The sequence below is a fragment of the Ranitomeya variabilis genome, chromosome 1 (genome assembly GCF_051348905.1).
Source record: "Ranitomeya variabilis isolate aRanVar5 chromosome 1, aRanVar5.hap1, whole genome shotgun sequence".
Classification (NCBI taxonomy): domain Eukaryota; kingdom Metazoa; phylum Chordata; class Amphibia; order Anura; family Dendrobatidae; genus Ranitomeya; species Ranitomeya variabilis.
The window spans coordinates 828,211,197-828,237,298 of record NC_135232.1 but is presented as its reverse complement, the minus strand read 5'-3'; the positions used below and the strand labels follow the sequence as shown (position 1 = coordinate 828,237,298).

General features: G+C 44.0%; 1 protein-coding gene across 1 annotated transcript in view; it reads left to right on the top strand.

Moving 5' to 3' along the window:
- The window catches only part of DNAH6 (dynein axonemal heavy chain 6), a 717,942-nt gene that overhangs the window by 372,103 nt on the left and 319,737 nt on the right, over positions 1–26,102 (top strand). Inside the window, exons 45-48 of the mRNA XM_077275462.1 lie at positions 295–449; positions 1,492–1,723; positions 3,669–3,821; positions 9,185–9,325. Of these exons, the coding sequence (XP_077131577.1) occupies positions 295–449; positions 1,492–1,723; positions 3,669–3,821; positions 9,185–9,325 (681 nt within the window). The remainder of the gene's footprint in view (positions 1–294; positions 450–1,491; positions 1,724–3,668; positions 3,822–9,184; positions 9,326–26,102) is intronic.

Genomic DNA, 26,102 nt, shown 5'->3' with positions numbered 1-26,102 from the left:
ATTACCTCATAAATTGGCAGTAGTCAGAATTGTAAAAATTGGCCTAGTCATTAATGTACAAACCACTTTCGGGGGTAAAGGGGTAAAATTGTGGTGCTGTCAGATTGTGTCAAAAACCTTGTGACAGATTACCTTTAAATGCACAATAACTATGGAAAAAACATACCTGTATTTATTAATGTTATGAAAATGTATTTATCTGAAACAATTGAACATATTTTATGTGATGATATTTCTCTGATAAATTTTTCCTGTTTTGATCTATAAAGACTGTCATATTATTTGTGATTTTAGGTTGGAGCAGACAAGGCTGACAGGGTTTATGAAGATCTGACGGATATGGAGAAGATTAGATCTGTGTTGCAGGACTATCTTGATGACTATAACATGACTAACACTAAAGATGTCAAGCTGGTATTTTTCCAGGATGCAATAGAGCATGTTTCCAGGTACAGGCTGTACATAGTGCTGTATGGAAATCTTTTGCGGATAAATCAGGAAAAGACAATACATACACACATTAAAAACACTGAGATTTCTTATGCAAATGCGTACATTCATGTTGACCCGAGGAACACATTCATTTGTAAAGTGCATATTGTACTTATACCTACTATATCAATATGAGTTCTGGTCAGTAGCTCAAGTCCAACAGAATGGGAGCTGTTCTCAATAGAGCAGCTTTTCAAAAAACAAAAACTTTTGCTATCGCTATGATTTTTTTAAAATTTTCATACACCGATGGAAAAAAAATTGTGAATTTATTGGTGACACATGAATATAATTTTATAACTGATTTTTAAATTCCCATGTTAAGTACTAAAGTTTCCTATACGTAACTATTATTCTAAAAACATTATCTTGCTAAATAGGTTGATGTTACAGTGGGGAAAAAGTATTTAGTCAGCCACCAATTGTGCAAGTTCTCCCACTAAAAAGATGAGAGAGGCCTGTATGAAGGTCCTGGAGTGGCCTAGCCAGTCTCCAGATCTCAACCCCATAGAAAACCTTTGGAGAGAGTTGAAAGTCCGTGTTGCCCATCGTCAGTCCCAAAAAATCACTGCTCTAGAGGAGATCTGCATGGAGGAATGGTCCAACATACCACCAACAGTGTGTGCCAACCTTGTGAAGACTTACAGAAATCGTTTGACCTCTGTCATTGCCAACAAAGGATATATAACAAAATATTGAGATGAACTTTTGTTAATGACCAAATACTTATTTTCCACCATAATTTGCAAAATAAATCTTGCCAAATCGAACAAGGTGATTTTCTGGATTTGTTTTCCTATTTTGACTCTCATAGTTGTGGTCTACCTATGATGTCAATTACAGGCCTCGCTCATCTTTTTAAGTGGGAGAACTTGCACAATTGCTGACTAAATACTTTTTTTCCCCACTGTATATTCTAAAACTATCTCTTTTCAACATTTCACATATGAACACTTCATATAAGATAGATAAAAAATGTATGTTACATTTTATTCACAGGATTGCTCGAATGATCCGCCAGGAAAGGGGAAATGCTCTATTGGTGGGAGTTGGTGGAACCGGCAAACAGTCTCTTACTAGACTTGCAGCCCATATATGTGGCTATAAGTGCTTCCAAATTGAGCTGAGTCGGGGCTACAATTATGAATCTTTCCATGAAGACCTAAGGAAATTGTACAAAATGGCTGGAGTGGAAGACAAGGACATGGTTTTTCTTTTTACTGACACGCAGGTAAAACAGAGTTCACTAAATTCACCTGTCTTTATTTTACAAACAATCATGACTTGGAAGGATTTCAGTGCTCTGCACACTTGGTCTTGGACAGCAACATGTTATACCATCTAGCACAAACTTCCTGATCATTTTAACATATCATTATCCAGGCTAGGGGCCCTTTCTGAAAGCATTTTCCCCTATTTTCTGTGGCCCCATTGGGTCTTGCTTCGAAACCCCCGGCAAAATGGGATTTGGGTGTATGTGCCGACAGGGCCATTGACTATAATGGTGGAGATGAAGTCACCGTGCACTCTGTCGTGCTTCACTTTTGACCGTGTACGCTTTTTTGGTGGACAGCAAGACATAGTCTACTGCATCTTGCTGTCAGTCTCCATTAGACGAATACGGTAGAAAATTATGCATGACAGAGTACACAGTGACTCCGTCAGCACAATTATGGTCAATGGCCCTCTCGTTGCATAGACCCAAATCCTGTTTTCCGGTGTGTTTGGACATTAGTACCGACGGATCCACTGAATGTAGGAGAAAACTCTGTTTTGAAGGGCCCTAAGAAACAGCCATCAAGCTACACATGAATATGAATGTCCAAATGTTTTATAATATGAATGAAGAGGACCTTACCTGAAGTATCAGATTGTAAATAAGAGTAACAGATTCCAACACAGTCAATAACAGACTCTGTGATTGTTTCTGTTTAAAGTAGCATTCTCCAATTTTTTTTACTTAATACTGACAATCAATGTAATGCAATGTTGGTGCGTTAATATACTTACCGATTGCCATCTTTCCTGGTTTCCAGCGCCACTCTGGTCCTCCTCTAGGTCATGTAAGCAGACATCTACTTTTCTGACTTACACAGGGACTGATTTGTGGGGCTATGCTACTTTCCCAATGTAAGTCTGTAGAGTCTTGTTCTGACGCTTCTTAGAATTAAACGGTTCATCCAGAAATTTGGAATTTAAATTATATGACCTAGAAGAAGTCTGGAGTGGCACCGGAAAACTGGAAAGAGTGACCAGTAAGTACTGTATATTAGTGCACCTGTACTACATTACATAAATAGGTAGAATTAGGAAAAAATCCTTCTTTAAATGTGGCCTTCCAATTTCTTCAAACATTGGGTCAAAGAGATGGAAACTGCATAAAGCAATTAAAGACACTAATTCTGTGATAAATCCATCTATCCTGCTTTGGTGCTCCCCACCGGTCCGTTCTTCCCTTGCCCAAATACCCATGTGACTGCTCAGCCATATGGCCCCCATTACAGTCCCCAAATGGCTTGTTTCTGAGTTTCCCAAGATTCCCCAATAACAATTTGCTTAGTTATGTAGTGAACACAACTTTATTTATATATCTGTTCACCAGTGTCACTGGTTCCTTCTCCGATATCACACAATCAACAGAGCTAGAGTATAGTAAACAATTCCAAGAGCTTTATTTAGGCAAAAATACGAAAGGTCCATATACGATCCACCACACAAAGGATAAAATAGTCCAGAACATGAATGCAGTTCAGTAACAGGATAAAAGTCCAACAATCCAGCAGACAGAGGATAGCATAGTCCATATACTCTTCTTTCTCTCTGATATGCTGTGTCCACATCATCATTCCACACAGGACTCATCCTTGTCTCACCTCCCTGATAAGAGGACTCATCCTTGTCTCACCTCCCTGATAAGTCTCCCTCCTCATTCACAGGTCAGGATGGGGAAGGTCTCAGGGGCTCATTGTTTCAACAAGCTAGGTCAACATGTCATTAGCATGTTAGCAAACAATACAGTGCTGCGGGGCTGATATCAGATGGCAGCCATTCATCAATTAGCAAATAACTCCTTCTACAAGAGAACACCATGAAAATAAGTAAAATAGAAATATACACAAAAATGATACCCACATAGCATATGACACCATCATAACCAGTATTTCTGAATTCTATAGATTGTTGTGGAGGAGTTTCTGGAAGACATCAACAACATGCTGAATTCTGGTGAAGTGCCCAATTTATTTGAAAAGGATGAGCTAGAGTTTGTATTGGCTGCAACGAGACCTAAAGCTAAAGAAGCTGGTATACCTGAAGGAAACAGAGATGAGGTACACCTATGGGATGTATATGCTGTCTTCATAGCACATCAGTAATTGTAATTTTACTGGAACATTCTGAATATAGATCTCTTTCCAACATTTTCTACACACATACTCTGTGGGCCACTGTATGATGTCTACATACAACATCATACCATTATATTCTCCTGTGAAAGCAATAATTTTAGATGGAAAACTCAACAACTTGGTATCCACTATAGAAAGCCACTACTGTCTTGCAGGACAATTTGTACCAAATCTATATATGACTCTGTATGTGATAGGGGTGGAGTAGGACCTAATAGACCTGTAATACCTAATTGAAGAAATGTAGTGGCACGCTGATTAATTACATTAACATATTTACCCTTATTAATACAGTAGTGTTAGAGAGGACCTTTCAGGAGCGCTCACAAAAGGTATATACGGGGTAGTAATAGACAGCTTATAAAAATTAACCCTCTAAAATGTAACCTTTATTAATAGATTTAAAAACCAAAAAAGGAAAATATACACTGCTCAAAAAAATAAAGGGAACACTAAAATACCACATCCTAGATATCTCTGAATGAAATATTCCAGTTACAAATTTTTATTCATTGCATAGTGGAATGTGTTCAGAACAATAAAACATAACAATTATCAATGTAAATCAAAATAAATATCCCATGGAGGTCTGGATTTGGAATCATACTCAAAATCAAAGGGGAAAATCAAATTACAGGCTGATCCAACTTCAGTGGAAATGCCTCATGACAAGGAAAAGATGCTCAGTATTGTGTGTGGCCTCCACGTGCTTGTATGACCTCCCTACTGTACAATGCCTGGACATGCTAATGATGAGGCGGCAGATGGTCTTCTGAGGGATCTCCTCCCAGACCTGGACTAAAGCATCCACCAACTCCTGGACAGTCTGTTGTGCAACGTGACGTTGGTGGATGGAGACATGATGTCCCAGATGTGCTCAATCGGATTCTGGTCTGGGGAACGGGCAGGCCAGTCCATAGCTTCAATGTCTTCATCTTGCAGGAACTGCAGACACACTCCAGCCACATGAGGTCTGGCATTGTCCTGCATTAGGAGGAACCCAGGGCCAACCACACCAGCATATGGTCTCACAAGGGGTCTGAGGATCTCATCTCGGTACCTAATGGCAGTCAGGCTACCTCTGGCGAGCACATGGAGGGCTGTTTCTAACCGTTTGTGCAGACACATGCACATTTGTGGCCTGCTGGAGGTCATTTTGCGGTCTCTGGCAGTGTTCCTCCTGTTTCTCCTTGCACAAAGGCGGAGGTAGCTGTCCTGCTGCTGGGTTGTTGCCCTCCTACGGCCCCCTCCACATCTCCTGTTGTACTGGCCTGTCTCCCGGTAGCGCCTCCAGCCTCTGGACACTATGCTGACAGACACAGCAAACCTTGCCACAGCTCGCATTGATGTGCCATCCTGGATGAGCTGCACCACCTGAGCCACTTGTGTGGGTTGTAGAGTCCGTCTCATGCTACCTCGAGTGTGAAAGCTCAACCAACATTCAAAAGTGACCAAAACATCAGCCAGAAAGCATTGGTACTGAGATGTGGTTTGTGGTCCCCACCTGCAGAACCACTCCTTTAATGAGGTTGTCTTGATAATTGCCAATAATTTCCATCTGTTGTCTATTCCATTTGCACAACAGCATGGGAAATTGATTGTCAATCATTGTTGCTTCCTAAGTGGACAGTTTGATTTCACAGATGTTTCATTTACTTGGAGTTATATTCTGTTGTTTAAGTGTTCTTTTAATTTTTTGGAGCAGTGTATATACCAAACTATGGATACTGCGATATCTTATAATATAATAAATGGCTATTACCATAGAAAAATTATTTTCAAATGTGTATATAACAAAATCATGCCCTGCTAATGTGTGATATACTGTATTGTTCCCTAGATAGCCCCGGAGTAAAGCCCTACCTAACCATGGAGGTTGTCACGCTAAAGTAAACTCAAATGGTGCCCCCACTCAGCGATGGCTGTCTGTATTAGGTCCTATAATTTGCTAGCCGTAATTAATACTAATCAAGCAGGATAATCTAGAAACATAAAAACTCAAACCAGAGCAGTACATATATAAGGGTCTATCAAGTGGGGCTCACACCAGATTATCTAGACCAGTATGCAAGGGCATAAATAAACAGCAGGAAATCTAAATAACAAATTAGTTTGCCTGCATTTCTCGCTGTACAGTACATCATATCGTTCCTCAGGCGGCTCTAGGAAAGTGTGGCATCACCAAAGTGACGTCCATGATGTGCTGTAGCCAAGTTGCAGGAGTCTCATTATTATCACTTATCCTATTTAAATGGAACCTGTCAGCAGGATTGTGCTGAGAAACCTACAGGCAGCACCATTATACTGATTCAAATTATACTTTGGTTGATGAAATGCATCTTGAGGTTGTTGTTTAATCTTTATTTTTAGTTTTGAGTTAATGATATGCTCGGGGCGGCCTTTGGGGGGTCTTCATGTGGTGGTCTGATTACGTATTCATGTGTATGGATTCTGACGATCCCTCAATGACTTACCCCCTAGTTTACATAATGAATATTATATATCTTGAAAAAAATACCCTTCTGCAGGAAGGCACCAGCGGCAGCCTGATCGCATATGAAATTAATTATATACAGATTTGTTGGATGTAATCCTGAAGTTCCAGAAAAAAAAATCCATTTGAAAATGGCACCAGCTGCGCCATCTTGCTAGAGAAAAAAAAAAATCCTCCTCCAAGATGACGTCGCCTGCTTGGAGCAGGAAATTTTTTTCCTCTAGCAAGCGCTGCCTGTGCAATAGCAGCTGTCGGTGATCGCCGACAGCCGTTACTGCTCAGGCACCGGTGTCACCATCTAGGATTAGGACTTTTTTTTTCTCTAGCAAGATGGTGCCGCTGGCACCTGCGCAGTGGTAGCTATCAGATCAGGCAGCACTATTTTCATATGGATTTTTTTTGTAACTTCAGGATTACATCAAACAAATGTGTATATAACTCATTACATATGCAATCAGGCTGCAGCACAGGTGCCGCCACCGCCGCCTGCCTGCAGAAGGTTTTTTATTTTTTCCAAAAGATATATAATATTCATTATGTAAAATAGGAGGCAGTTTACTGATGGATCAGTGACCTGTCAGAAGCCATACATATCAATACCTAAGCAGAACACCACATGAAGACCCCCAGGATGCCCTAAATCACGAGTATATAATTAACTCGAAACTGGAAATATAGATTAAACAACAACCACAACATGGATTTCATCAACCAAAGTATCATTTTAATCAGTATAACGATGCCTACCTGACACTGTCTGTAGGTTACTGTGTACAATCCTGCTGACAGGTTCCCTTCCCTCCCCAATAAAAAATATAGCTAGCAGAAAAACATAGGGAGAAGGAGACTATAATGTTAAAGAGGACCTTTACCATTTTAAACTGACCACATTGTGGAACAGTAGCTGCAGAGCTGAATTAAACATATTGTTTTTCTTTAATTTCTCATATCGGTTTCAGAGATACTAGCTTGTTAAGTTTAGATTATGATTGATGATATGACCAACTGGGCATCATAAAATCTTCTCTGGTGGCATGTGCATGCTCCCTGCATGGAAAAAAAGAACATACCCTGCTCTCTGCAGTACTGTAAAGCAGAGCTGAATGTAATTACAAATACTTCCAGATCTCCTCTCAAAGCAGTCAGTGCAAGAGGAGGGAGAATACAGTAAAGCTGAGTGTGATTACAGAAATGTCTTCAACTGCAGATCTCCTCTCACAGCTCTATCACCTCTGCCCCTCCCCTACTGATTTTCTTATGAGAGGAAATCTATAAGTGTTTGTAATCACACTCAGCTCTGCTGTAGTCTGTGTCACCAACACTGACTGCAGTGAGAGGAGATCAGGAAATGTTTGTAATCACACTCAGCTCTACTTTGTACTCCACTCCTATAGTGACTGCCCTCAGAGGTGATGTGCAAGTATGGGTATGTGCACACGTCAGGATTTCTTGTAGAAATTTCCTGAAGAAAACCAGAAATTTTCTGCAAGAAATCTGCAATTTTTTTTGCGTTTTTTTCCCAGTTTTTTTGCGTCTTTTTTAGCATTTTGCAAGCGTAATTAGCTTGCAGAATGCTAAAGTTTTCCATGCGATCTGTAGCATCGCTTGGAAAACTGACTGACAGGTTGGTCACACTTGTCAAACATAGTGTTTGACAAGTGTGACCAACTTTTTACTATAGATGCTGCTTATGCAGCATCTATAGTAAAAGATAGAATGTTTAAAAATAATAAAAAAAATAAAAAAATGGTTATACTCACCCTCTGCAGACAGCCGATATCCTCAGCGGCGTCCGTTCCTAGATGGTGTGGTTCAGGACCTTCGATGACGTCGCGGTCACGTGAGCGGTCACATGACCGGTCTCGCGACCAATCACAAGACAGCGACGTCATCGCAGGTCCTGAACCACATCATCTATAGGAACCGAAGCGGCAGCATGCAGCGGTGAGAGGCGGGAACACTCCGGGGGCCATCGAAGGTGAGTATATCACTATTTTTTATTTTAATTCTTTTTTTTTGACCAATTATATTGTGCCCAGTCCGTGGAGGAGAGTCTCCTCTCCTCCACCCTGGGGACCAACCGCATATAATCTGCTTACTTCCCGCATGGTGTGCACAGTCCTGTGCGGGAAGTAAGCAGATCAATGCACTCCTAGGTGCGCGGAATCCCCGCAATTCCGCATTTTTAATGAACATGTTGCTTTTTTTTCCGCAATGCGATTTTTTCGCGGAAAAAAATGCAACATTAGCACAAAAAATGCGGAATACACTGTAAATAATAGGAGGCATATGTTAGCGTTTTTTTCGTGTTTTTATCACGTTTTTATAGCGAAAAAATGCGAAAAAAACACGAAAAATACTGAACGTGTGCACATGGCCTCAGAGTAATGAAACTCAGCTCTGATCTATATTGCACAGTAAGTGCAGAGATCGGGGCTAAGACCAGAGGTGCTGTCTTTCATTAGATGTCTCACTGGAGATGACCTTCTGGGGGATGTTTTCTTTTCCCCCTACATGACTGCTTATGATTCCCAAAAGATAACTCCTAACTCTGTCTTATTTAGTTGTATTACTATTATATTTTTATGACTGGATTACATATCACTTTCTCATTATCTACAGCTTGTTCTGATACATCCAGCACTGCAACTCTACTTTTTTTCAGCTCCATAAAACTCTAAAATGTTCCTTTACAACAACTTTCCAACTCATTACATACAGATTGCAGAATAGGACACGTGTCTACTTTCCATTGTGATATGCAGATTCTGTCTCTGGTTTTTCAATCTAGGTATTTCAGTTTTTTATAAATCGAGTGCGTCAAAAGCTGCACATTGTGCTCTGTATGAGTCCAGTTGGAGAATCTTTTAGAGCAAGATGTCGTATGTTTCCATCGCTTGTCAATTGCTGCACTATTGACTGGTTTGTCCAGGTTAGTATCATGAAGAATGTACTAATAACTATCAATTATTTCGTTTCATTGCAATCCTTGTGTTATTTAAGATCAGGAAAACTGTTTTCTTTTTCCCTAGAAACAGCGCTAGTTTTATACATGTTCTGTGTCTTGTAATGCAGCTCAGCCCCAATAAAGCACAGTGGGTACGGAAAGTATTCAGACCCCTTTACATTTTTCACTGTTTGTTTCATTGCAGCCATTTGGTAAATTCAAAAAAGTTCATTTTTTTCTCATTAATGTACACTCTGCACCCAATCTTTACTGAAAAAAGCAGAAATGCAGTAATTTTTGCAAATTTATTAAAAAAGAAAAACTGAAATATCACATGGTCATAAGCATTCAGACCCTTTGCTCAGACACTCATATTTAAGTTACATGCTGTCCATTTCATTGTAAACCTCCTTGATATACTCCTTCATTGGAGTCCAGCTGTGTTTAATTAAACTGATAGGACTTGATTTGGAAAGGCACACACCTGTCTATATAAGACCTCACAGCTCACAGTGCATGTCAGACCAAATGAGAATCATGAGGTCAAAGGAACTGGCCAAGGAGCTGAGAGACAGAATTGTGGCAAGGCACAGATCTGGCCAAGTTTACAACAGAATTTCTGCAGTAGTCAAGGTTCCTAAGAGCACAGTGGCCTTAGGAATCGACCTCCCAGCATCTAAATCATTTGTGCTAATAGTGTGGTGCAGCCAGGAGTCCACATTTCAGAATCTAAATTGTTTGTGCTAATAGTGTGGTGCAGCCAGAATTCCACATTTCAGAATAAAAATAATTTCTGCTAATAGTTTGTTCCAGACACCAGGCCACATTTCCGAGCCTAAATCCTTTCTTCTAATAGTGTGGTCCAGCCAGGAGTCCACATTTCAGAATCTACCGTATATACTCGAGTATAAGCCGACCCGAGTATAAGCCGACCCCCCTAATTTTGCCACAAAAAACTGGGAAAACTTATTGACTCGAGTATAAGCCTAGGGTGGAAAATGCAGCAGCTACCGGTGAATTTCAAAAATAAAAATAGATGCTCCATGCCGTTCATTATGGCCCCATAGCTGTGCCATATAGTGCTCTGCACCGTTCATTATTGCCCCATAGCTGTGCCATATAGTGCTCTGCACCGTTCATTATTGCCCCATAGCTGTACCATAGAAAGCTGTGCCATATAGTGCTCTGCACCGTTCATTATTGCCCCATAGCTGTGCCATATAGTGCTCTGCACCGTTCATTATTGCCCCATAGCTGTGCCATATAGTGCTCTGCACCGTTCATTATTGCCCCATAGCTGTACCATAGAAAGCTGTGCCATATAGTGCTCTGCACCGTTCATTATTGCCCCATAGCTGTGCCATATAGTGCTCTGCACCGTTCATTATTGCCCCATAGCTGTGCCATATAGTGCTCTGCACCGTTGATTATTGCCCCATAGCTGTGCCATATAGTGCTCTGCACCGTTCATTATTGCCCCATAGCTGTACCATAGAAAGCTGTGCCATATAGTGCTCTGCACCGTTCATTATTGCCCCATAGCTGTACCATAGAAAGCTGTGCCATATAGTGCTCTGCACCGTTCATTATTGCCCCATAGCTGTGCCATATAGTGCTCTGCACCGTTCATTATTGCCCCATAGCTGTGCCATATAGTGCTCTGCGCCGTTCATTATTGCCCCATAGCTGTGCCATATAGTGCTCTGCACCGTTCATTATTGCCCCATAGCTGTGCCATATAGTGCTCTGCACCGTTCATTATTGCCCCATAGCTGTGCCATATAGTGCTCTGCACCGTTCATTATTGCCCCATAGCTGTGCCGTCCCGGCGTCTCTCTGCACTGACTGATCAGGCAGAGGGCAGCGCGCACACTATATGCGTCATCGCGCCCTCTGACCTGCACAGTCAGTGCGGAGAGACTCCGGGAAGATGGAGCGGCGCCCGGCGTGATGAACGCGGACAGGTGAATATGTAATACTTACCTGCTCCTGGCGTCCCGCTCCTTCCCCCGGACAGCTGGTCTTCGGTGCCGCAGCCTCTTCCTCTATCAGCGGTCACCGTTACCGCTCATTAGAGAAATGAATATGCGGCTCCACCCCTATGGGAGTGGAGTCCATATTCATTTCTCTAATGAGCGGTCCCATGTGACCGCTGAACAGGGGAAGTGCTGCGGCACCCGGAGACCGTGGGACTGCAGGGATAGCGCCAGGAGCCCCGGAAGCAGGTAAGTATGCCTCAGCACCCTCTCCACTTCACCCGCCGACCCTGCCGCCGACCCTTGACTCGAGTATAAGCCGAGAGGGGCACTTTCAGCCCAAAAATTTGGGCTGAAAATCTCGGCTTATACTCGAGTATATACGGTAAATCATTTGTAGAAATTGTGTGGTCCAGCCAAGACTATACATTTCAGCATCTAAATCCTTTGTGCTGTGTTGTCCATCCAGGAGTCCACATTTCAGCATCTAAATCTTTTGTGTTAATTGTGTGGTCCAGTCATCAGTCCACATTTCAGCATCTAAATCTTTTGTTCTAATTCTGTAGTTCAGCCACACTATCTCAGCAAATAAGTACAGATTGTTAATTTTCTGACAGGTGACTGACAGGTGTGGACCTAGAGATGTAAAATAGCTGGTTACAAGAGGGGAAGGGTACATCCAACATGAGTGGTGAAAAAGCAATATCGTGGTAAAAGGATGGAAAAGGTTTTGTGTTCGAGGTGTATGTGGGGTAGATGTTAATGTTTTGGAAAGCTCTACTGAACAAACACCGACTCGTTCTATCCAAAGACAACTGACAACTTTTGTTACTGGATGGGCTACTCAACTCCCTTTCTTTGGCAGCCACATAGGGGCGTGCCTTGTAGATGAGGGCCAGAAAGGCCATATGCTCCAGTGGATGGCAAGCGTTGCATCAAGTGGCCTCTCCTCCTCTTCCTCCACCTTAACATCACACACAGTACAGTCGTCAGAGGTAGCACTCCAATTTCTCTTCTTTCCCCCCACTTAACAACTCTCCAACTGCCCAACTGACCCAGAGTACAAATAGTATAATTGCGCAGCATGGATTCATGGGACAGGGCCTGGGACAGAGTTTCCCCAGCAGCGCTGAAAACATGTTCTGAGAGAAGGCTGGTTGCCAAGCATGACAAAATCTCCAAGGTGTGACAGGTGAGCTCAGGCCGCTCTTCCATTTTTGAAGACCAAAATGCTAAAGGATCCAAACTTCCCCTGATGACATTGATATTGATCTTGAAATACTCCTGCACTATCCTCTCCAGTTATTCACTATGTGTCAGACTTGTACTCTTCTTCTGGTGCACAGGCTAGTCTAAAAAATATGTGAAACGACTCACGGAAATTGCTTCTGCTACTTACACTGTTGCTGCTGCTAATATTTTTGAATCGATGACTTGACATTCCCAGGGTTGGAGGTCTATAACTGCGATGCACACTGTGTGCCTCACTGCTGTCTTGGGGAAAATCATGCTTAAGATTGTCTACAAGTGTGTTTCGATACTCCAGCATACATACATACATTTCCAGTTGGGGACACATCGGGCAAAATTTACTCTTGTACCATGAATGTAACACAGTGGCCACCCAGTAGTCAGCACTATTTCTAATCCTAAAAATACGGGCATCATGTTGCGAATAGAGCAGCAAGAAGGTGCTCATGTGTCGACTGCTTCCATGAGGTCCAAGTCCATGATGTGTTGGTGGTGGGGTAGTACTCACGCTTGCTTCCACCATCCTCCCCTGCCAACCATGGACAACATAGAGGGGATCCTCATCCTCTTCATTTTCTGACTGTTGTGCGCCCATCACCTCTTCCTCCTTGTCCTTCTCCATTTGTTCCTCGGCTCCTGCACCATCACTAACAGTTTGTCTGGTATCATGAGCCCCACTCGATCGCCGCAATCCACTCTTCTATAGCACCACCTTGTTCGACGACAGTCCGGAGCTTAGAGAGATTGTAGTCCCTTCCGCATCTTCCTCTGCTTCCTCCTCTTCCTTTGGGACCACCATCTCCTCCCAGAGACTATTCAAAGTGTGCTCTAGTATGTAGTTGACCGGAATTGGGATGCTGATGATGGCATCATCAGCACTAACCATCTTAGTAGCCATTTCAAAACTGTACAGAAGGGTGCAGAAGTCCTTCATCTGTGCCCACTCTGCAATCATGATTTGCACTACGTCCGTACTGCTTTGGCCCTGGCTATACAAAATTACTTACTGCACCAGGGTTCGACGCTGCTGCCATAGTCGCTACAACATATGCAGAGTGGAATTAGTTCTCCATCATCTGGTGTGTAGTGATTTAGTTATCCATCCACAAATGCCCTGCAAGCCTTTGGGGACTCCAGGACTTGTGGAACAGACCTTTCCCCTCCTACCTCTGCAGCCACCAGTGTCATCCAGTGCCCAGTCACCAAGATGTAGCGTCCCTGATCATGCTTGCTCGTCCAGGTGTCAGTGGTAAAATGCACCTTGGCAGACATAGATTTTTTCAAGGAATGGGAGATGTTGGCTGTGACATGCTTGTGTAGTACAGGCACATCTTTCTTAGAGAAGTAATGGTGACTGGATAACTGGTACTGGGGACTGCATCGGCCATCAGCTTTTGGAAAGCATCTGTATGCACCAGGCGGAAAGGCAGCATTTCTGTGGCCAACAGATTGGAGATGTTGAATTTTTAGGTCTTAGCTTTCACATAGGAGGAAGCAATCTTTTACATGACCACAACTGCGGGAACGAAGGCTGGCTGCTGTGCTGAGAAATTGTGGAGTAGCGTGTACGTGACAAAGTGCTCGACTGTGAATGAGTGAATGAGGTGCTGATGATGTTATGGTGGATTGAGAAAGATGTGATGTGCTTGGTGTCTGAGATCGGTCAAAAACATCCACTTCTGTAATAGCTGATGGGGCTCTCACTCACCCCGACTGTAGTGGGTAAACAAGTGGAGGTTCTGTAGCCGGAAACTTGTGTGAGAACACTTTGCCATGGTGACGGAGGAGGAAGAAGCCCCAGATGCAGTTGATGGGGCAGCTGGTGGTCGGCTAGGCACGCTAGGCCACATTTTAGTGCAGTGAGATTCCCAAACTATGTTTATCATGCATATTGATCATGCATGTGCCGATTAATGCATGTAGTAGTTAAATTGCGATATTGTAATTTTTGCCTCTACTGAGTCTTTTTGTACAAAGTTGGGTCATACTTTTCAGTCTCAAAAAAGGCCCATGCTAGGCAACCCATGCCGCCCATGAGAACTGCAGACCCGCGACCGCTGTTAGTTACAGCTAGAGTTGTGGCTGAGGATGTAGAGCTTGTCATGGTTGCATCACTCTGTGTATGTGTGGAAAGCCGCAACATGACCTCCTCATATTCCTCCTTTTCCACCTTCTTTGCTGAGCTACACAGCTGCGTGCCTATGGGTTCACACCAAGTGGGATCTACAACCTCATTATCATCCTCTCTGTTCTCCCACTCCTCACCCTGAGAATCCCCTTCCTCCTCTTCCTGCCCTGACAGCACAGTACAGTCCGCATGTGCCTCAGGTTTCTGCGTCTCAACAAGATCACCCCCACCCCTGGAGATTAACTTCTGGTGACGAGAGTCTGGATTTTGCTTGGACACTACTTCATACGGCCCCAGATCCAACTGAAAAAAATATTGGGCATCGGTGCAGATGCTTTCCTCCTCTTGAGCCTGTGAATCTCTGGTGCCCATGGAATAGAATATGTGAACATCTCACAGGGGTGAGTGTTTTTGACTGTGTACAGAGCATACCACATCTCCTGGGCAGGGGAGGAAGCAAAAGACAATACTGACATTACAGCAGGGGATCACAGTGGATTCATTTTGTGAGGTAAAATATTTCACTGACTGTTTTTAAAAAATATTTTACCTCACAAAATGTATCATCTGCAATCTCCTGCTGTAATGTCAGTATTGTCTTTTGCTTCATCCCCTGCCCAGGAGATGTGTTATGTTCGGTACATGGTCAGATACAGACAATATTTAAAATGAACTTTTGTTTGTGGGAAAACCCCTTTAAAAGCAAATATCAATGCCAACATGGCTCCTCCTAAAAAGTACACCAATGACAATGAAAGGAAAGCAGCAAAGGCACAACGTTGAAGACAACAAAGTGCAAATGAGACTCTTGAAGAGCAACAGCATCGCTGGGGCAAAAACAATGCATATAAGTGTAGATGTCAAGCATATGAGTCCCCTGATGTAAAAGTTATTAGAATATCACAGGATGCCGTTAGGCAACAAGAGCGCCGCATGCCTGCCCCCATTGTTACATTACCTCCCCTGCCTCCATCTAGTATACAATATATATACAGTACAGACCAAAAGTTTGGACACACCTTCTCATTTAAAGATTCTTCTGTATTTTCATGACTATGAAAATTGTACATTCACACTAAAGGCATCAAACCTATGAATTAACACATGTGGAATTATATACTTAATAAAAAAGTGTGAAACAACTGAAAATATGTCTTATATTCTAGGTTCTTCAAAGTAGCCACCTTTTGCTTTGATGATTGCTTTGCACACTCTTGGCATTCTCTTGATGAGCTTCAAGAGGTAATCACCGGGAATGGTCTTCCAACAATCTTGAAGGAGTTCCCAGAGATGCTTAGCACTTGTTGGCCTTTTTGCCTTCACTCTGCGGTCTGGCTCACCCCAAACCATCTCGATTGGGTTCAGGTCTGGTAACTGTGGAGGCCAGGTCATCTGGTGTAGCACCTCATCACTCTCCTTCTGGGGTCAAATAGCACTTATACAGCCTGGAGGTGTGTTTGGGGTCATTGTCCTATTGAAAAATAAATGATGGTGCAACTAAACGCAAACCGGATGGAATAGCATGCCGCTGCAAGATGCTGTGGTAGCCATGCTGGTTCAGTATACCTTCAATTTTGAATAAATTGCCAACAGTGTCACCAGCAAAGCACCTCCACACCATCACACCTCCTCCTCCATGCTTCATGGTGGGAACCAGACATGTAGAGTCCATCCGTTCACCTTTTCTGCGTCGCACAAAGACACGGTGGTTGGAGCCAAAGACCTCAAATTTGGACTCTCCAGATCAAAGCACAGATTTCCACTGGTCTAATGTCCATTCCTTGTGTTCTTTAGCCCAAACAAGTCTCTTCTGCTTGTTGCCTGTCCTTAGCAGTGGTTTCCTAGCAGGTCTTTTATCATGAAGGCCTGCTGCACAAAGTCTCCTCTTAACAGTTGTTGTAGAGATGTGTCTGCTGCTAGACCTCTGTGTGGCATTGACCTGGTCTCTAATCTGAGCTGCTGTTAACTTGCGATTTCTGAGGCTGGTGACTCGGATAAACTTATCTTCAGAAGCAGAGGTGACTCTTGGTCTTTCTTTCCTGGGTCAGTCCTCATGTGAGCCAGTTTCTTTGTAGCACTTGATGGTTTTTGCCACTGCACTTGGGGACACTTTCAAAGTTTTCCCAATTTTTCGGACTGACTGACCTTCATTTCTTAAATTAATGATGGCCACTTGTTTTTCTTTACTTAGCTGCTTTTTTCTTGCCATAATACAAATTCTAACAGTCTATTCAGTAGGACTATCAGCTGTGTATCCAACAGACTTCTGCACAACAAAACTGATGGTCCCAACCCCATTTATAAGGCAAGAAATCACACTTATTAAACCTGACATGGCACACCTGTGAAGTAAAAACCATTCCCGGTGACTACCTCTTGAAGCTCATCAAGAGAATGCCAAGAGTGTGAAAAGCAGCCATCAAAGCCAAAGGTGGCTACTTTGAAGAGCCTAGAATATAAGACATATTTTCAGTTGTTTCACACTTCTTTTGTTAAGTATATAATTCCACGTGTTAATTCATAGTTTTGATGCCTTCAGTGTGAATGTACAATTTTCATAGTCATGAAAATATAGAAAAATCAACTTGTCATCCATGCTCAGGATTTATTATTATCCCTCTATTTTTTGATAATTGCATGTTACAATCAGGGTCTAGGGGCCCTTTCTTTATTGCATGTATTGCCTGTGATCATTATATCATGCATGGGAGAACATTGCTTTGGTTTTAGGTATGTTTTAAACTTATTGTTAATAAAGTTTTGCCTTTTTATAAATAGCATTGTGGTGTGTAGGGTTGAGCGAAACGGATCGTTCATATTCATAAGTCGCCGACTTTTGGCAAAGTCGGCGTCTCATGAAACCCGACCCGATCCCTGTGTGGGGTCGGCCATGCGGTACGCGACTTTCGCGCCAAAGTCGCGTTTCAATGATGCTAAAAGCGCCATTTCTCAGCCAATGAAGGTGGATGCAGAGTGTGGGCAGCGTGATGACATAGATCTCAGTCCCCACCATCTTACAGAAGGGCATTGCAGTGATTGGCTTGCTTTCTGCGGCGTCACAGGGGCTATAAAGGGGCATTCCCGCCGACCGCCATCTTACTGCTGCTGATCTGAGCGTAGGGAGAGGTTGCTGCCGCTTTGTCAGAAGCAGGGAGAGCGTTAGGCAGGGTACATTCACCCCCAAACCGCTTGTGCTGTAGCGATTTCCACTGTCCAACACCACCTTTTGTTTGCAGGACAGTGGAAGCTACATTTTTTTTTCCTCTGCGCTGTAGCTCATTGGGCTGCCCTAGAAGGCTCCCTGATAGCTGCGTTGCTGTGTGTGTACGCCGCTGTGCAAACCAACTGCTTTTTTCAAAGCACAAATCCTGTTGTTCCTTCCTTTCTGCACAGCTATCTTGTTTGTTTGTCCACACTTTTGTGTGCAGCAGTCCTTTGTATAGCTGCCTGCCATACTTTTCTGAGATTACTGCAGGGAGATAAAGATTGGCAAGTCTGCCTCTGTGCCAGTGCTGTGTGTGGCATCTGTCTCTCATTGTGTGCCACAGAAAACCTAGTGTGTAATATTGTTTTTTTTTTTTTTTTTTTAATTCTCCCTGAAAAAAATAAATAAATAAATAGTGGGAGATAAAGATTGGCAAGTCTGCCTCTGTGCCAGTGCTGTGTGTGGCATCTGTCTCTCATTGTGTGCCACCGAAAACCAGTGTGTAATATTGGGCCATTTTTTTTGGGGGGGGTAAATTCTCCCTGAAAAAAAAAAAAAAAAAAATAGTGGGAGATAAAGATTGGCAAGTCTGCCTCTGTGCCAGTGCTGTGTGTGGCATCTGTCTCTCATTGTGTGCCACCGAAAACCAGTGTGTAATATTGGGCCATTTTTTTTTTTTTGGTAAATTCTCCCTGTAAAAAGAAAAATAATAGTGGGAGATAAAGATTGGCAAGTCTGCCTCTGTGCCAGTCCTGTGTGTGGCATCTGTCTCTCATTGTGTGCCACCGAAAACCAGTGTGTAATACTGGGCCATTTTTTTTTGGGGGGGGGTAAATTCTCCCTGTTAAAAAAAAAATTAATAGTGGGAGATAAAGATTGGCAAGTCTGCCTCTGTGCCAGTGCTGTGTGTGGCATCTGTCTCTCATTGTGTGCCACTGAAAACCAGTGTGTAATATTGGGCCATTTTTTTGGGGGGGTAAATTCTCCCTGTAAAAAAAAAAATTAATAGTGGGAGATAAAGATTGGCAAATCTGCCTCTGTGCCAGTCCTGTGTGTGGCATCTGTCTCTCATTGTGTGCCACCGAAAACCAGTGTGTAATACTGGGCCATTTTTTTTTTTTGGTAAATTCTCCCTGTTAAAAATAAAATTAATAGTGGGAGATAAAGATTGGCAAGTCTGCCTCTGTGCCAGTGCTGTGTGTGGCATCTGTCTCTCATTGTGTGCCACAGAAAACCTAGTGTGTAATATTGTTTTTTTTTTTTTTTTTTTTTTAATTCTCCCTGAAAAAAATAAATAAATAAATAGTGGGAGATAAAGATTGGCAAGTCTGCCTCTGTGCCAGTGCTGTGTGTGGCATCTGTCTCTCATTGTGTGCCACCGAAAACCAGTGTGTAATATTGGGCCATTTTTTTGGGGGGGGTAAATTCTCCCTGAAAAAAAAAAAAAAAAAAATAGTGGGAGATAAAGATTGGCAAGTCTGCCTCTTTGCCAGTGCTGTGTGTGGCATCTGTCTCTCATTGTGTGCCACCGAAAACCAGTGTGTAATATTGGGCCATTTTTTTTTTTGGGTAAATTCTCCCTGTAAAAAGAAAAATAATAGTGGGAGATAAAGATTGGCAAGTCTGCCTCTGTGCCAGTCCTGTGTGTGGCATCTGTCTCTCATTGTGTGCCACCGAAAACCAGTGTGTAATACTGGGCCATTTTTTTGGGGGGGGGGTAAATTCTCCCTGTTAAAAAAAAATTAATAGTGGGAGATAAAGATTGGCAAGTCTGCCTCTGTGCCAGTGCTGTGTGTGGCATCTGTCTCTCATTGTGTGCCACTGAAAACCAGTGTGTAATATTGGGCCATTTTTTGGGGGGGGTAAATTCTCCCTGTAAAAAAAAAAATTAATAGTGGGAGATAAAGATTGGCAAATCTGCCTCTGTGCCAGTCCTGTGTGTGGCATCTGTCTCTCATTGTGTGCCACCGAAAACCAGTGTGTAATACTGGGCCATTTTTTTTTTTTTGGTAAATTCTCCCTGTTAAAAAAAAAAATAATAGTGGGAGATAAAGATTGGCAAGTCTGCCTCTGTGCCAGTCCTGTGTGTGGCATCTGTCTCTCATTGTGTGCCACCAAAAAACAGTGTGTAATACTGGGCCATTTTTTTTTTTTGGTAAATTCTCCCTGTTAAAAAAAAAATTAATAGTGGGAGATAAAGATTGGCAAGTCTGCCTCTGTGCCAGTCCTGTGTGTGGCATCTGTCTCTCATTGTGTGCCACTGAAAACCAGTGTGTAATATTGGGCCATTTTTTTTGGGGGGGGGTAAATTTTCCCTGTAAAAAAAAAAAATAATAGTGGGAGATAAAGATTGGCAAGTCTGCCTCTGTGCCAGTCCTGTGTGTGGCATCTGTCTCTCATTGTGTGCCACTGAAAACCAGTGTGTAATACTGGCACATTTTTTTTTATTTTTTTTTTAATTCTCCCTGAAAAAAAAAAATAGTGGGAGATTAAGATTGGCATTTCTGCTTGAGTGCCGGTACTGTGTGTGCCATCTGTCTCAAATTATTGGGGCACAGAAAACCTAGTGTGTAACATTGGGCCTGATTTTCCTTTCAGTGTCAGGCACCTATAAAGGTATATATAAATCCAACAGAAGTTTGAGTTCACCTTATAAGTTGTTTTACAGTAAGAAATACCGTTACTTTGGTTACGTTTTGCAAACAATGAGGAAGTCTAGTGGAAGAGGTCGTGGCCGTGGGCGGTCATTGTCAGCTGGTAATGATGGTAGTGGTGGTGGAGCATCAGGTGGTCATGGTAAAAGCAGTACAGCACCTAAGTCTCGAGTTGTTGAGCCAGGTTCGTTGTCTGGCTACACAAGGCCTCGAACGCTCTCTTTTCTGGGAGTAGGAAAACCACTTTTGAAGCCAGAGCAGGAGGAACAAGTATTGGCTTTCATTGCTGACTCTGCCTCTAGCTCTTTCGCCTCCTCCTCGGAAAGTGCCAAATGTCAGAGCAGTGCATCGTCAGTGGATGCTCCCGGTCAGGAACAAGTCGCTTCCTTGTGTCCTTCACCCAGAACAACAGTGAAGGATGCGTCAGTCGACACAACAGGTTACTCCATGGAGCTCTTTACACATACCGTTCCTGGGTTAGACAGTGAAACAGTTAACAGGCCATGCCCATTAGAAGTTGAATCCGACATGGAGTGCACAGATGCACAGCCACAGCCAGATTACTATGCTGTTCCTTTGACTCAGACCAGAACATTGCCCTCGCAGTGTAGTGAGGCAGAATCAAACCCAGCGGAGACTATGGTGCCCCGTCACGAACGCTATACCACCGGCTTACACGGTGACACAGACGAAGTTGCACACGACATAGAAGAGGAGGTCATAGATGACCCAGTTGTTGACCCCGATTGGCAGCCATTGGGGGAACAGGGTGCAGGCGGCAGTAGTTCTGAAGTGGAGGAGGAGGAGCCACAGCAGGCATCAACATCACAACAGGTTCCATCTGCCGGGCTCGTATCTGGCCAAAAACGCTTGGCAAAACCAAAACCAGTTGGAGGACAGCGTGGCCATCCGGTTAAAGAAGCTCAGTCTGCAATGCCTGAAAAGGTATCCGATAGTAGAAAGAGTGCAGTCTGGCATTTTTTTAAACAACATCCAAATGATCAGCGCAAAGTCATCTGTCAAAAATGTTCAACTACCTTAAGCAGAGGTCAGAATCTTAAAAGTCTAAATACAAGTTGCATGCATAGACATTTATCCACCATGCATTTGCAAGCCTGGACTAACTACCAAACGTCCCTAAAGTTTGCAGCACCCTCGGCCAATGAAGCTAGTCAGCAACGCTACATCCCTTCCCTCACTGTAAACCCACCATTTCCCGCACCACCTGCAGTATCTGTGCAGCTTTCGTCGCCAGGCCAAAGCAGTCAGGGAATCACCAGGTTCGCAGTAGGAAACACTGCATGTAGGGCACCGGCAAGAATACCATCTCCAACCCTCTCTCAGTCACCCATGTCCACCGGCACCACCGCTAGTTCCACGATCTCCAGCTCTCCAGTCCAGCTTACCCTACATGAGACTCTTGTTAGGAAAAGGAAGTACTCATCCTCGCATCCGCGTACACAGGGTTTGAACACCCACATTGCTAGACTAATCTCATTAGAGATGATGCCCTACCGGTTAGTTGAAAGCGAAGCTTTCAAAGCGCTGATGCACTACGCTGTACCACGCTACGACCTACCCAGACGACACTTCTTTTCTAGAAAAGCCATCCCAGCCCTCCAACAGCATGTTAAAGACCGCATCGTCCATGCACTCAGGCAGTCTGTGACTACAAAGGTGCACCTGACAACAGATGCATGGACCAGTAGGCATGGCCAGGGACATTACGTGTCCATCACGGCACACTGGGTGAATGTGGTGGATGCAGGGTCCACAGGGGACAGCAATATTGGGACAGTTCTGCCTAGCCCACGGTCAAGGAAAGAGTTGGCTGTAGGCGTTCGCCCCCCCTCCTCCTCTTCCTCCTCCTCCCGCAGAAGCGAGAGCTCGTCCACAGACCGCAGTCGCACATCCACTCCATCCGCAGCTGCCACTGTTGCACACCAGGTGTGCCATTATGGGACAGCTAGTGGCAAGCGTCAGCAGGCTGTATTGGCAATGAAGTGTTTGGGCGACAACAGACACACCGCGGAAGTTCTGTCCGAGTTCTTGCAGAAAGAAACTCAGTCATGGCTGGGCACTGTACATCTTGACGCAGGCAAGGTAGTGAGTGATAACGGAAGGAATTTCATGGCTGCCATAGCCCTTTCCCAACTGAAACACATTCCTTGCCTGACTCACACCTTAAACCTGGTGGTGCAGTGCTTCCTGAAAAGTTATCCGGGGTTACCCGACCTGCTCCTCAAAGTGCGCAGACTTTGCTCGCATATCCGCCGTTCGCCCGTACACTCCAGCCGTATGCAGAACTATCAGCGGTCTTTGAACCTTCCCCAGCATCGCCTAATCATCGACGTTGCAACAAGGTGGAACTCCACACTGCACATGCTTCAGAGACTGTGCGAACAGAGGCGTGCTGTTATGTTTTTGTGGGAGGATACACATACACGGGCAGGCAGTTGGATGGCAGACATGGAGTTGTCAGATGTGCAGTAGTCGAAGCTACAAGACCTGTGTCAAGTCCTTCAGTGTTTTGAGGAATGCACATGGCTGGTTAGTGCAGACAACGCCATAATAAGCATGAGCATCCCCCTAATGCGTCTGCTGATGCAAAGTTTGACGCACATAAAGGAGCAGGCGTCTGCAGCCGAGGAAGAGGAAAGCCTTGATGACAGTCAGCCATTGTCTTGTCAGAGCCGTGTAGAGGACGCGGTAGCGGGCGAAGAGGAGGAGGAGGACGAGGAGGATGATGGGGATGAGTACTTTTTTAATGAGGAAGCTTCTCCTGGGCCAACAGAAATTAGTGGCGTTGCAAGGCCGGGTTCTGTTTTTTTAAGGGAGACAAGTGACGTAGATTTGCCTGTAACTGCCCCTCATACCAGCACAACCGCAGATTTGACAACTGGAACTTTGGCCTACATGGCGCATTATGCCTTACGTATCCTCAAAAGGGACCCACGCATTATTAAAATGATGAGCGATGACGATTACTGGTTGGCCTGCATCCTTGACCCTCGCTATAAAGGCAAATTGCAAAACATTATGCCACATGAGAACCTCGAACAAATATTAGCAACCAAACAAGCTACTCTTGTAGACCGTTTGATTCAGGCATTCCCAGCACACAGCGCCGGTGATGGTTCTCACACGAGCTGCAGGGGGGTACAGGGCAGAGGTGTTAGAGGTGCACAAATCAGAAGTGGCGTTGGACAGAGGGGTTTTCTGACCAGGTTGTGGAGCGATTTCGCAATGACCGCGGACAGGACAGGTACTGCAGCATCTATTCAAAGTGACAGGAGACAACATTTGTCCAGTATGGTTACTAACTATTTTTCATCCCTTATCGATGTTCTCCCTCAACCGTCATTCCCATTTGATTACTGGGCATCCAAATTAGACACCTGGCCTGAATTGGCAGAATATGCATTGCAGGAGCTTGCTTGCCCAGCAGCTAGTGTGCTATCAGAAAGAGTATTCAGTGCTGCTGGTTCAATTTTAACCGAAAAAAGGACTCGTCTGGCTACCCAAAATGTGGATGATCTAACCTTCATTAAAATGAACCACTCCTGGATTTCAAATTATTTTGCCCCACCTTTCCCGGCTGACACCTAGCTTTCCTATAAAAAGGTCTTGCTTGTGGACTGGTCTTACTGAGTGTTCCGATCTCTTAATTTGCAGCAGCTGTTTGTCCAGCATACGACATGTTTACACCTCCCTCAATGGGAAAACTCCCCCCACGGGGCCGTGGTCTCGCCTCTTGGCGCAAGCACCCGTTAGAGTGCCGTTTGTCTGAAGAGGTGGGTGTGCCCGCTTTTGGTCGACGGCACTGCCACTGTGTCCCTCATAGTACAATAAAGTGTCTCTGGCGGTGGTGGCGCGCACCCAACGTCAGACACACCGTTGTAACATGAGGGGCCCTGGGACGGTACCGCCGGCCACAAGAGAGTTCACCCCACCAGCTCAAACTGTGCTCTACCACGTGCAAAATTATCTCTCACAGCTCCACCAATGTTTAGTCTATGCGCTGACATCATTCAATGCCTGGCACTGACAATACCAATTTGTTGACATCTATGATGCTAGTTAAAGTAGTCTGGGTCTGTGTCCTATATTGACACCAGTAAATACTTACTGCCAAATTACTTTGTCAGAAACTCAGCAGATGAGCCCACCCCTGTACCTAAGTATGCCACACTTTTTTTTTTGTTGTTGTTGTTTTGCGAGACATTAACATCTATTTATTTTTTGTGAGTACTAACTGTGTCAGACACTCCTTGCAATCCTCCTCCACTGACCACAATGCTGCCTGTGTATCCATGTAACCTATTTAAAACTGCATAGAGCCTATTTTTAGTTATTTTAGGCCTAGTAAGCCTGTCTGCGGTCCCTCCGTGCAATCCTCCTCCACTGACCACAATGCTGCCTGTGTATCCATATAACCTATTTAAAACTGCATAGAGCCTATTTTTAGTTATTTTAGGCCTAGTAAGCCTGTCTGCGGTCCCTCCTTGCAATCCTCCTCCTCCGCTGACCATAATGCTGCCTGTGTATCCATGTAACCGATGTAAAACTGCCTTGAGCCTATTTTTATTTATTTTAGGCCTAGTAAGCCTGTCTGCGGTCCCTCCTTGCAATCCTCCTCCTCCGCTGACCACAATGCTGCCTGTGTATCCATGTAACCGATGTAAAACTGCCTTGAGCCTATTTTTATTTAGTTTAGGCCTAGTAAGCCTGTCTGCGGTCCCTCCGTGCAATCCTCCTCCACTGACCACAATGCTGCCTGTGTATCCATGTAACCGATTTAAAACTGCCTTGAGCCTATTTTTATTTATTTCAGGCCTAGTAAGCCTGTCTGCGGTCCCTCCTTACAATCCTCCTCCTCCGCTGACCACAATGCTGCCTGTGTATCCATGTAACTGATGTAAAACTGCCTTGAGCCTATTTTTATTTAGTTTAGGCCTAGTAAGCCTGTCTGCGGTCCCTCCTTGCAATCCTCCTCCTCCGCTGACCACAATGCTGCCTGTGTATCCATGTAACCGATTTAAAACTGCCTTGAGCCTATTTTTATTTAGTTTAGGCCTAGTAAGCCTGTCTGCGGTCCCTCCGTGCAATCCTCCTCCACTGACCACAATGCTGCCTGTGTATCCATGTAACCGATTTAAAACTGCCTTGAGCCTATTTTTATTTATTTTAGGCCTAGTAAGCCTGTCTGCGGTCCCTCCTTACAATCCTCCTCCTCCGCTGACCACAATGCTGCCTGTGTATCCATGTAACTGATGTAAAACTGCCTTGAGCCTATTTTTATTTATTTTAGGCCTAGTAAGCCTGTCTGCGGTCCCTCCTTGCAATCCTCCTCCTCCGCTGACCACAATGCTGCCTGTGTATCCATGTAACCGATTTAAAACTGCCTTGAGCCTATTTTTATTTATTTTAGGCCTAGTAAGCCTGTCTGCGGTCCCTCCTTGCAATCCTCCTCCTCCTCCGCTGACCACAATGCTGCCTGTGTATCCATGTAACCAATTTAAAACTGCCTTGAGCCTATTTTTATTTA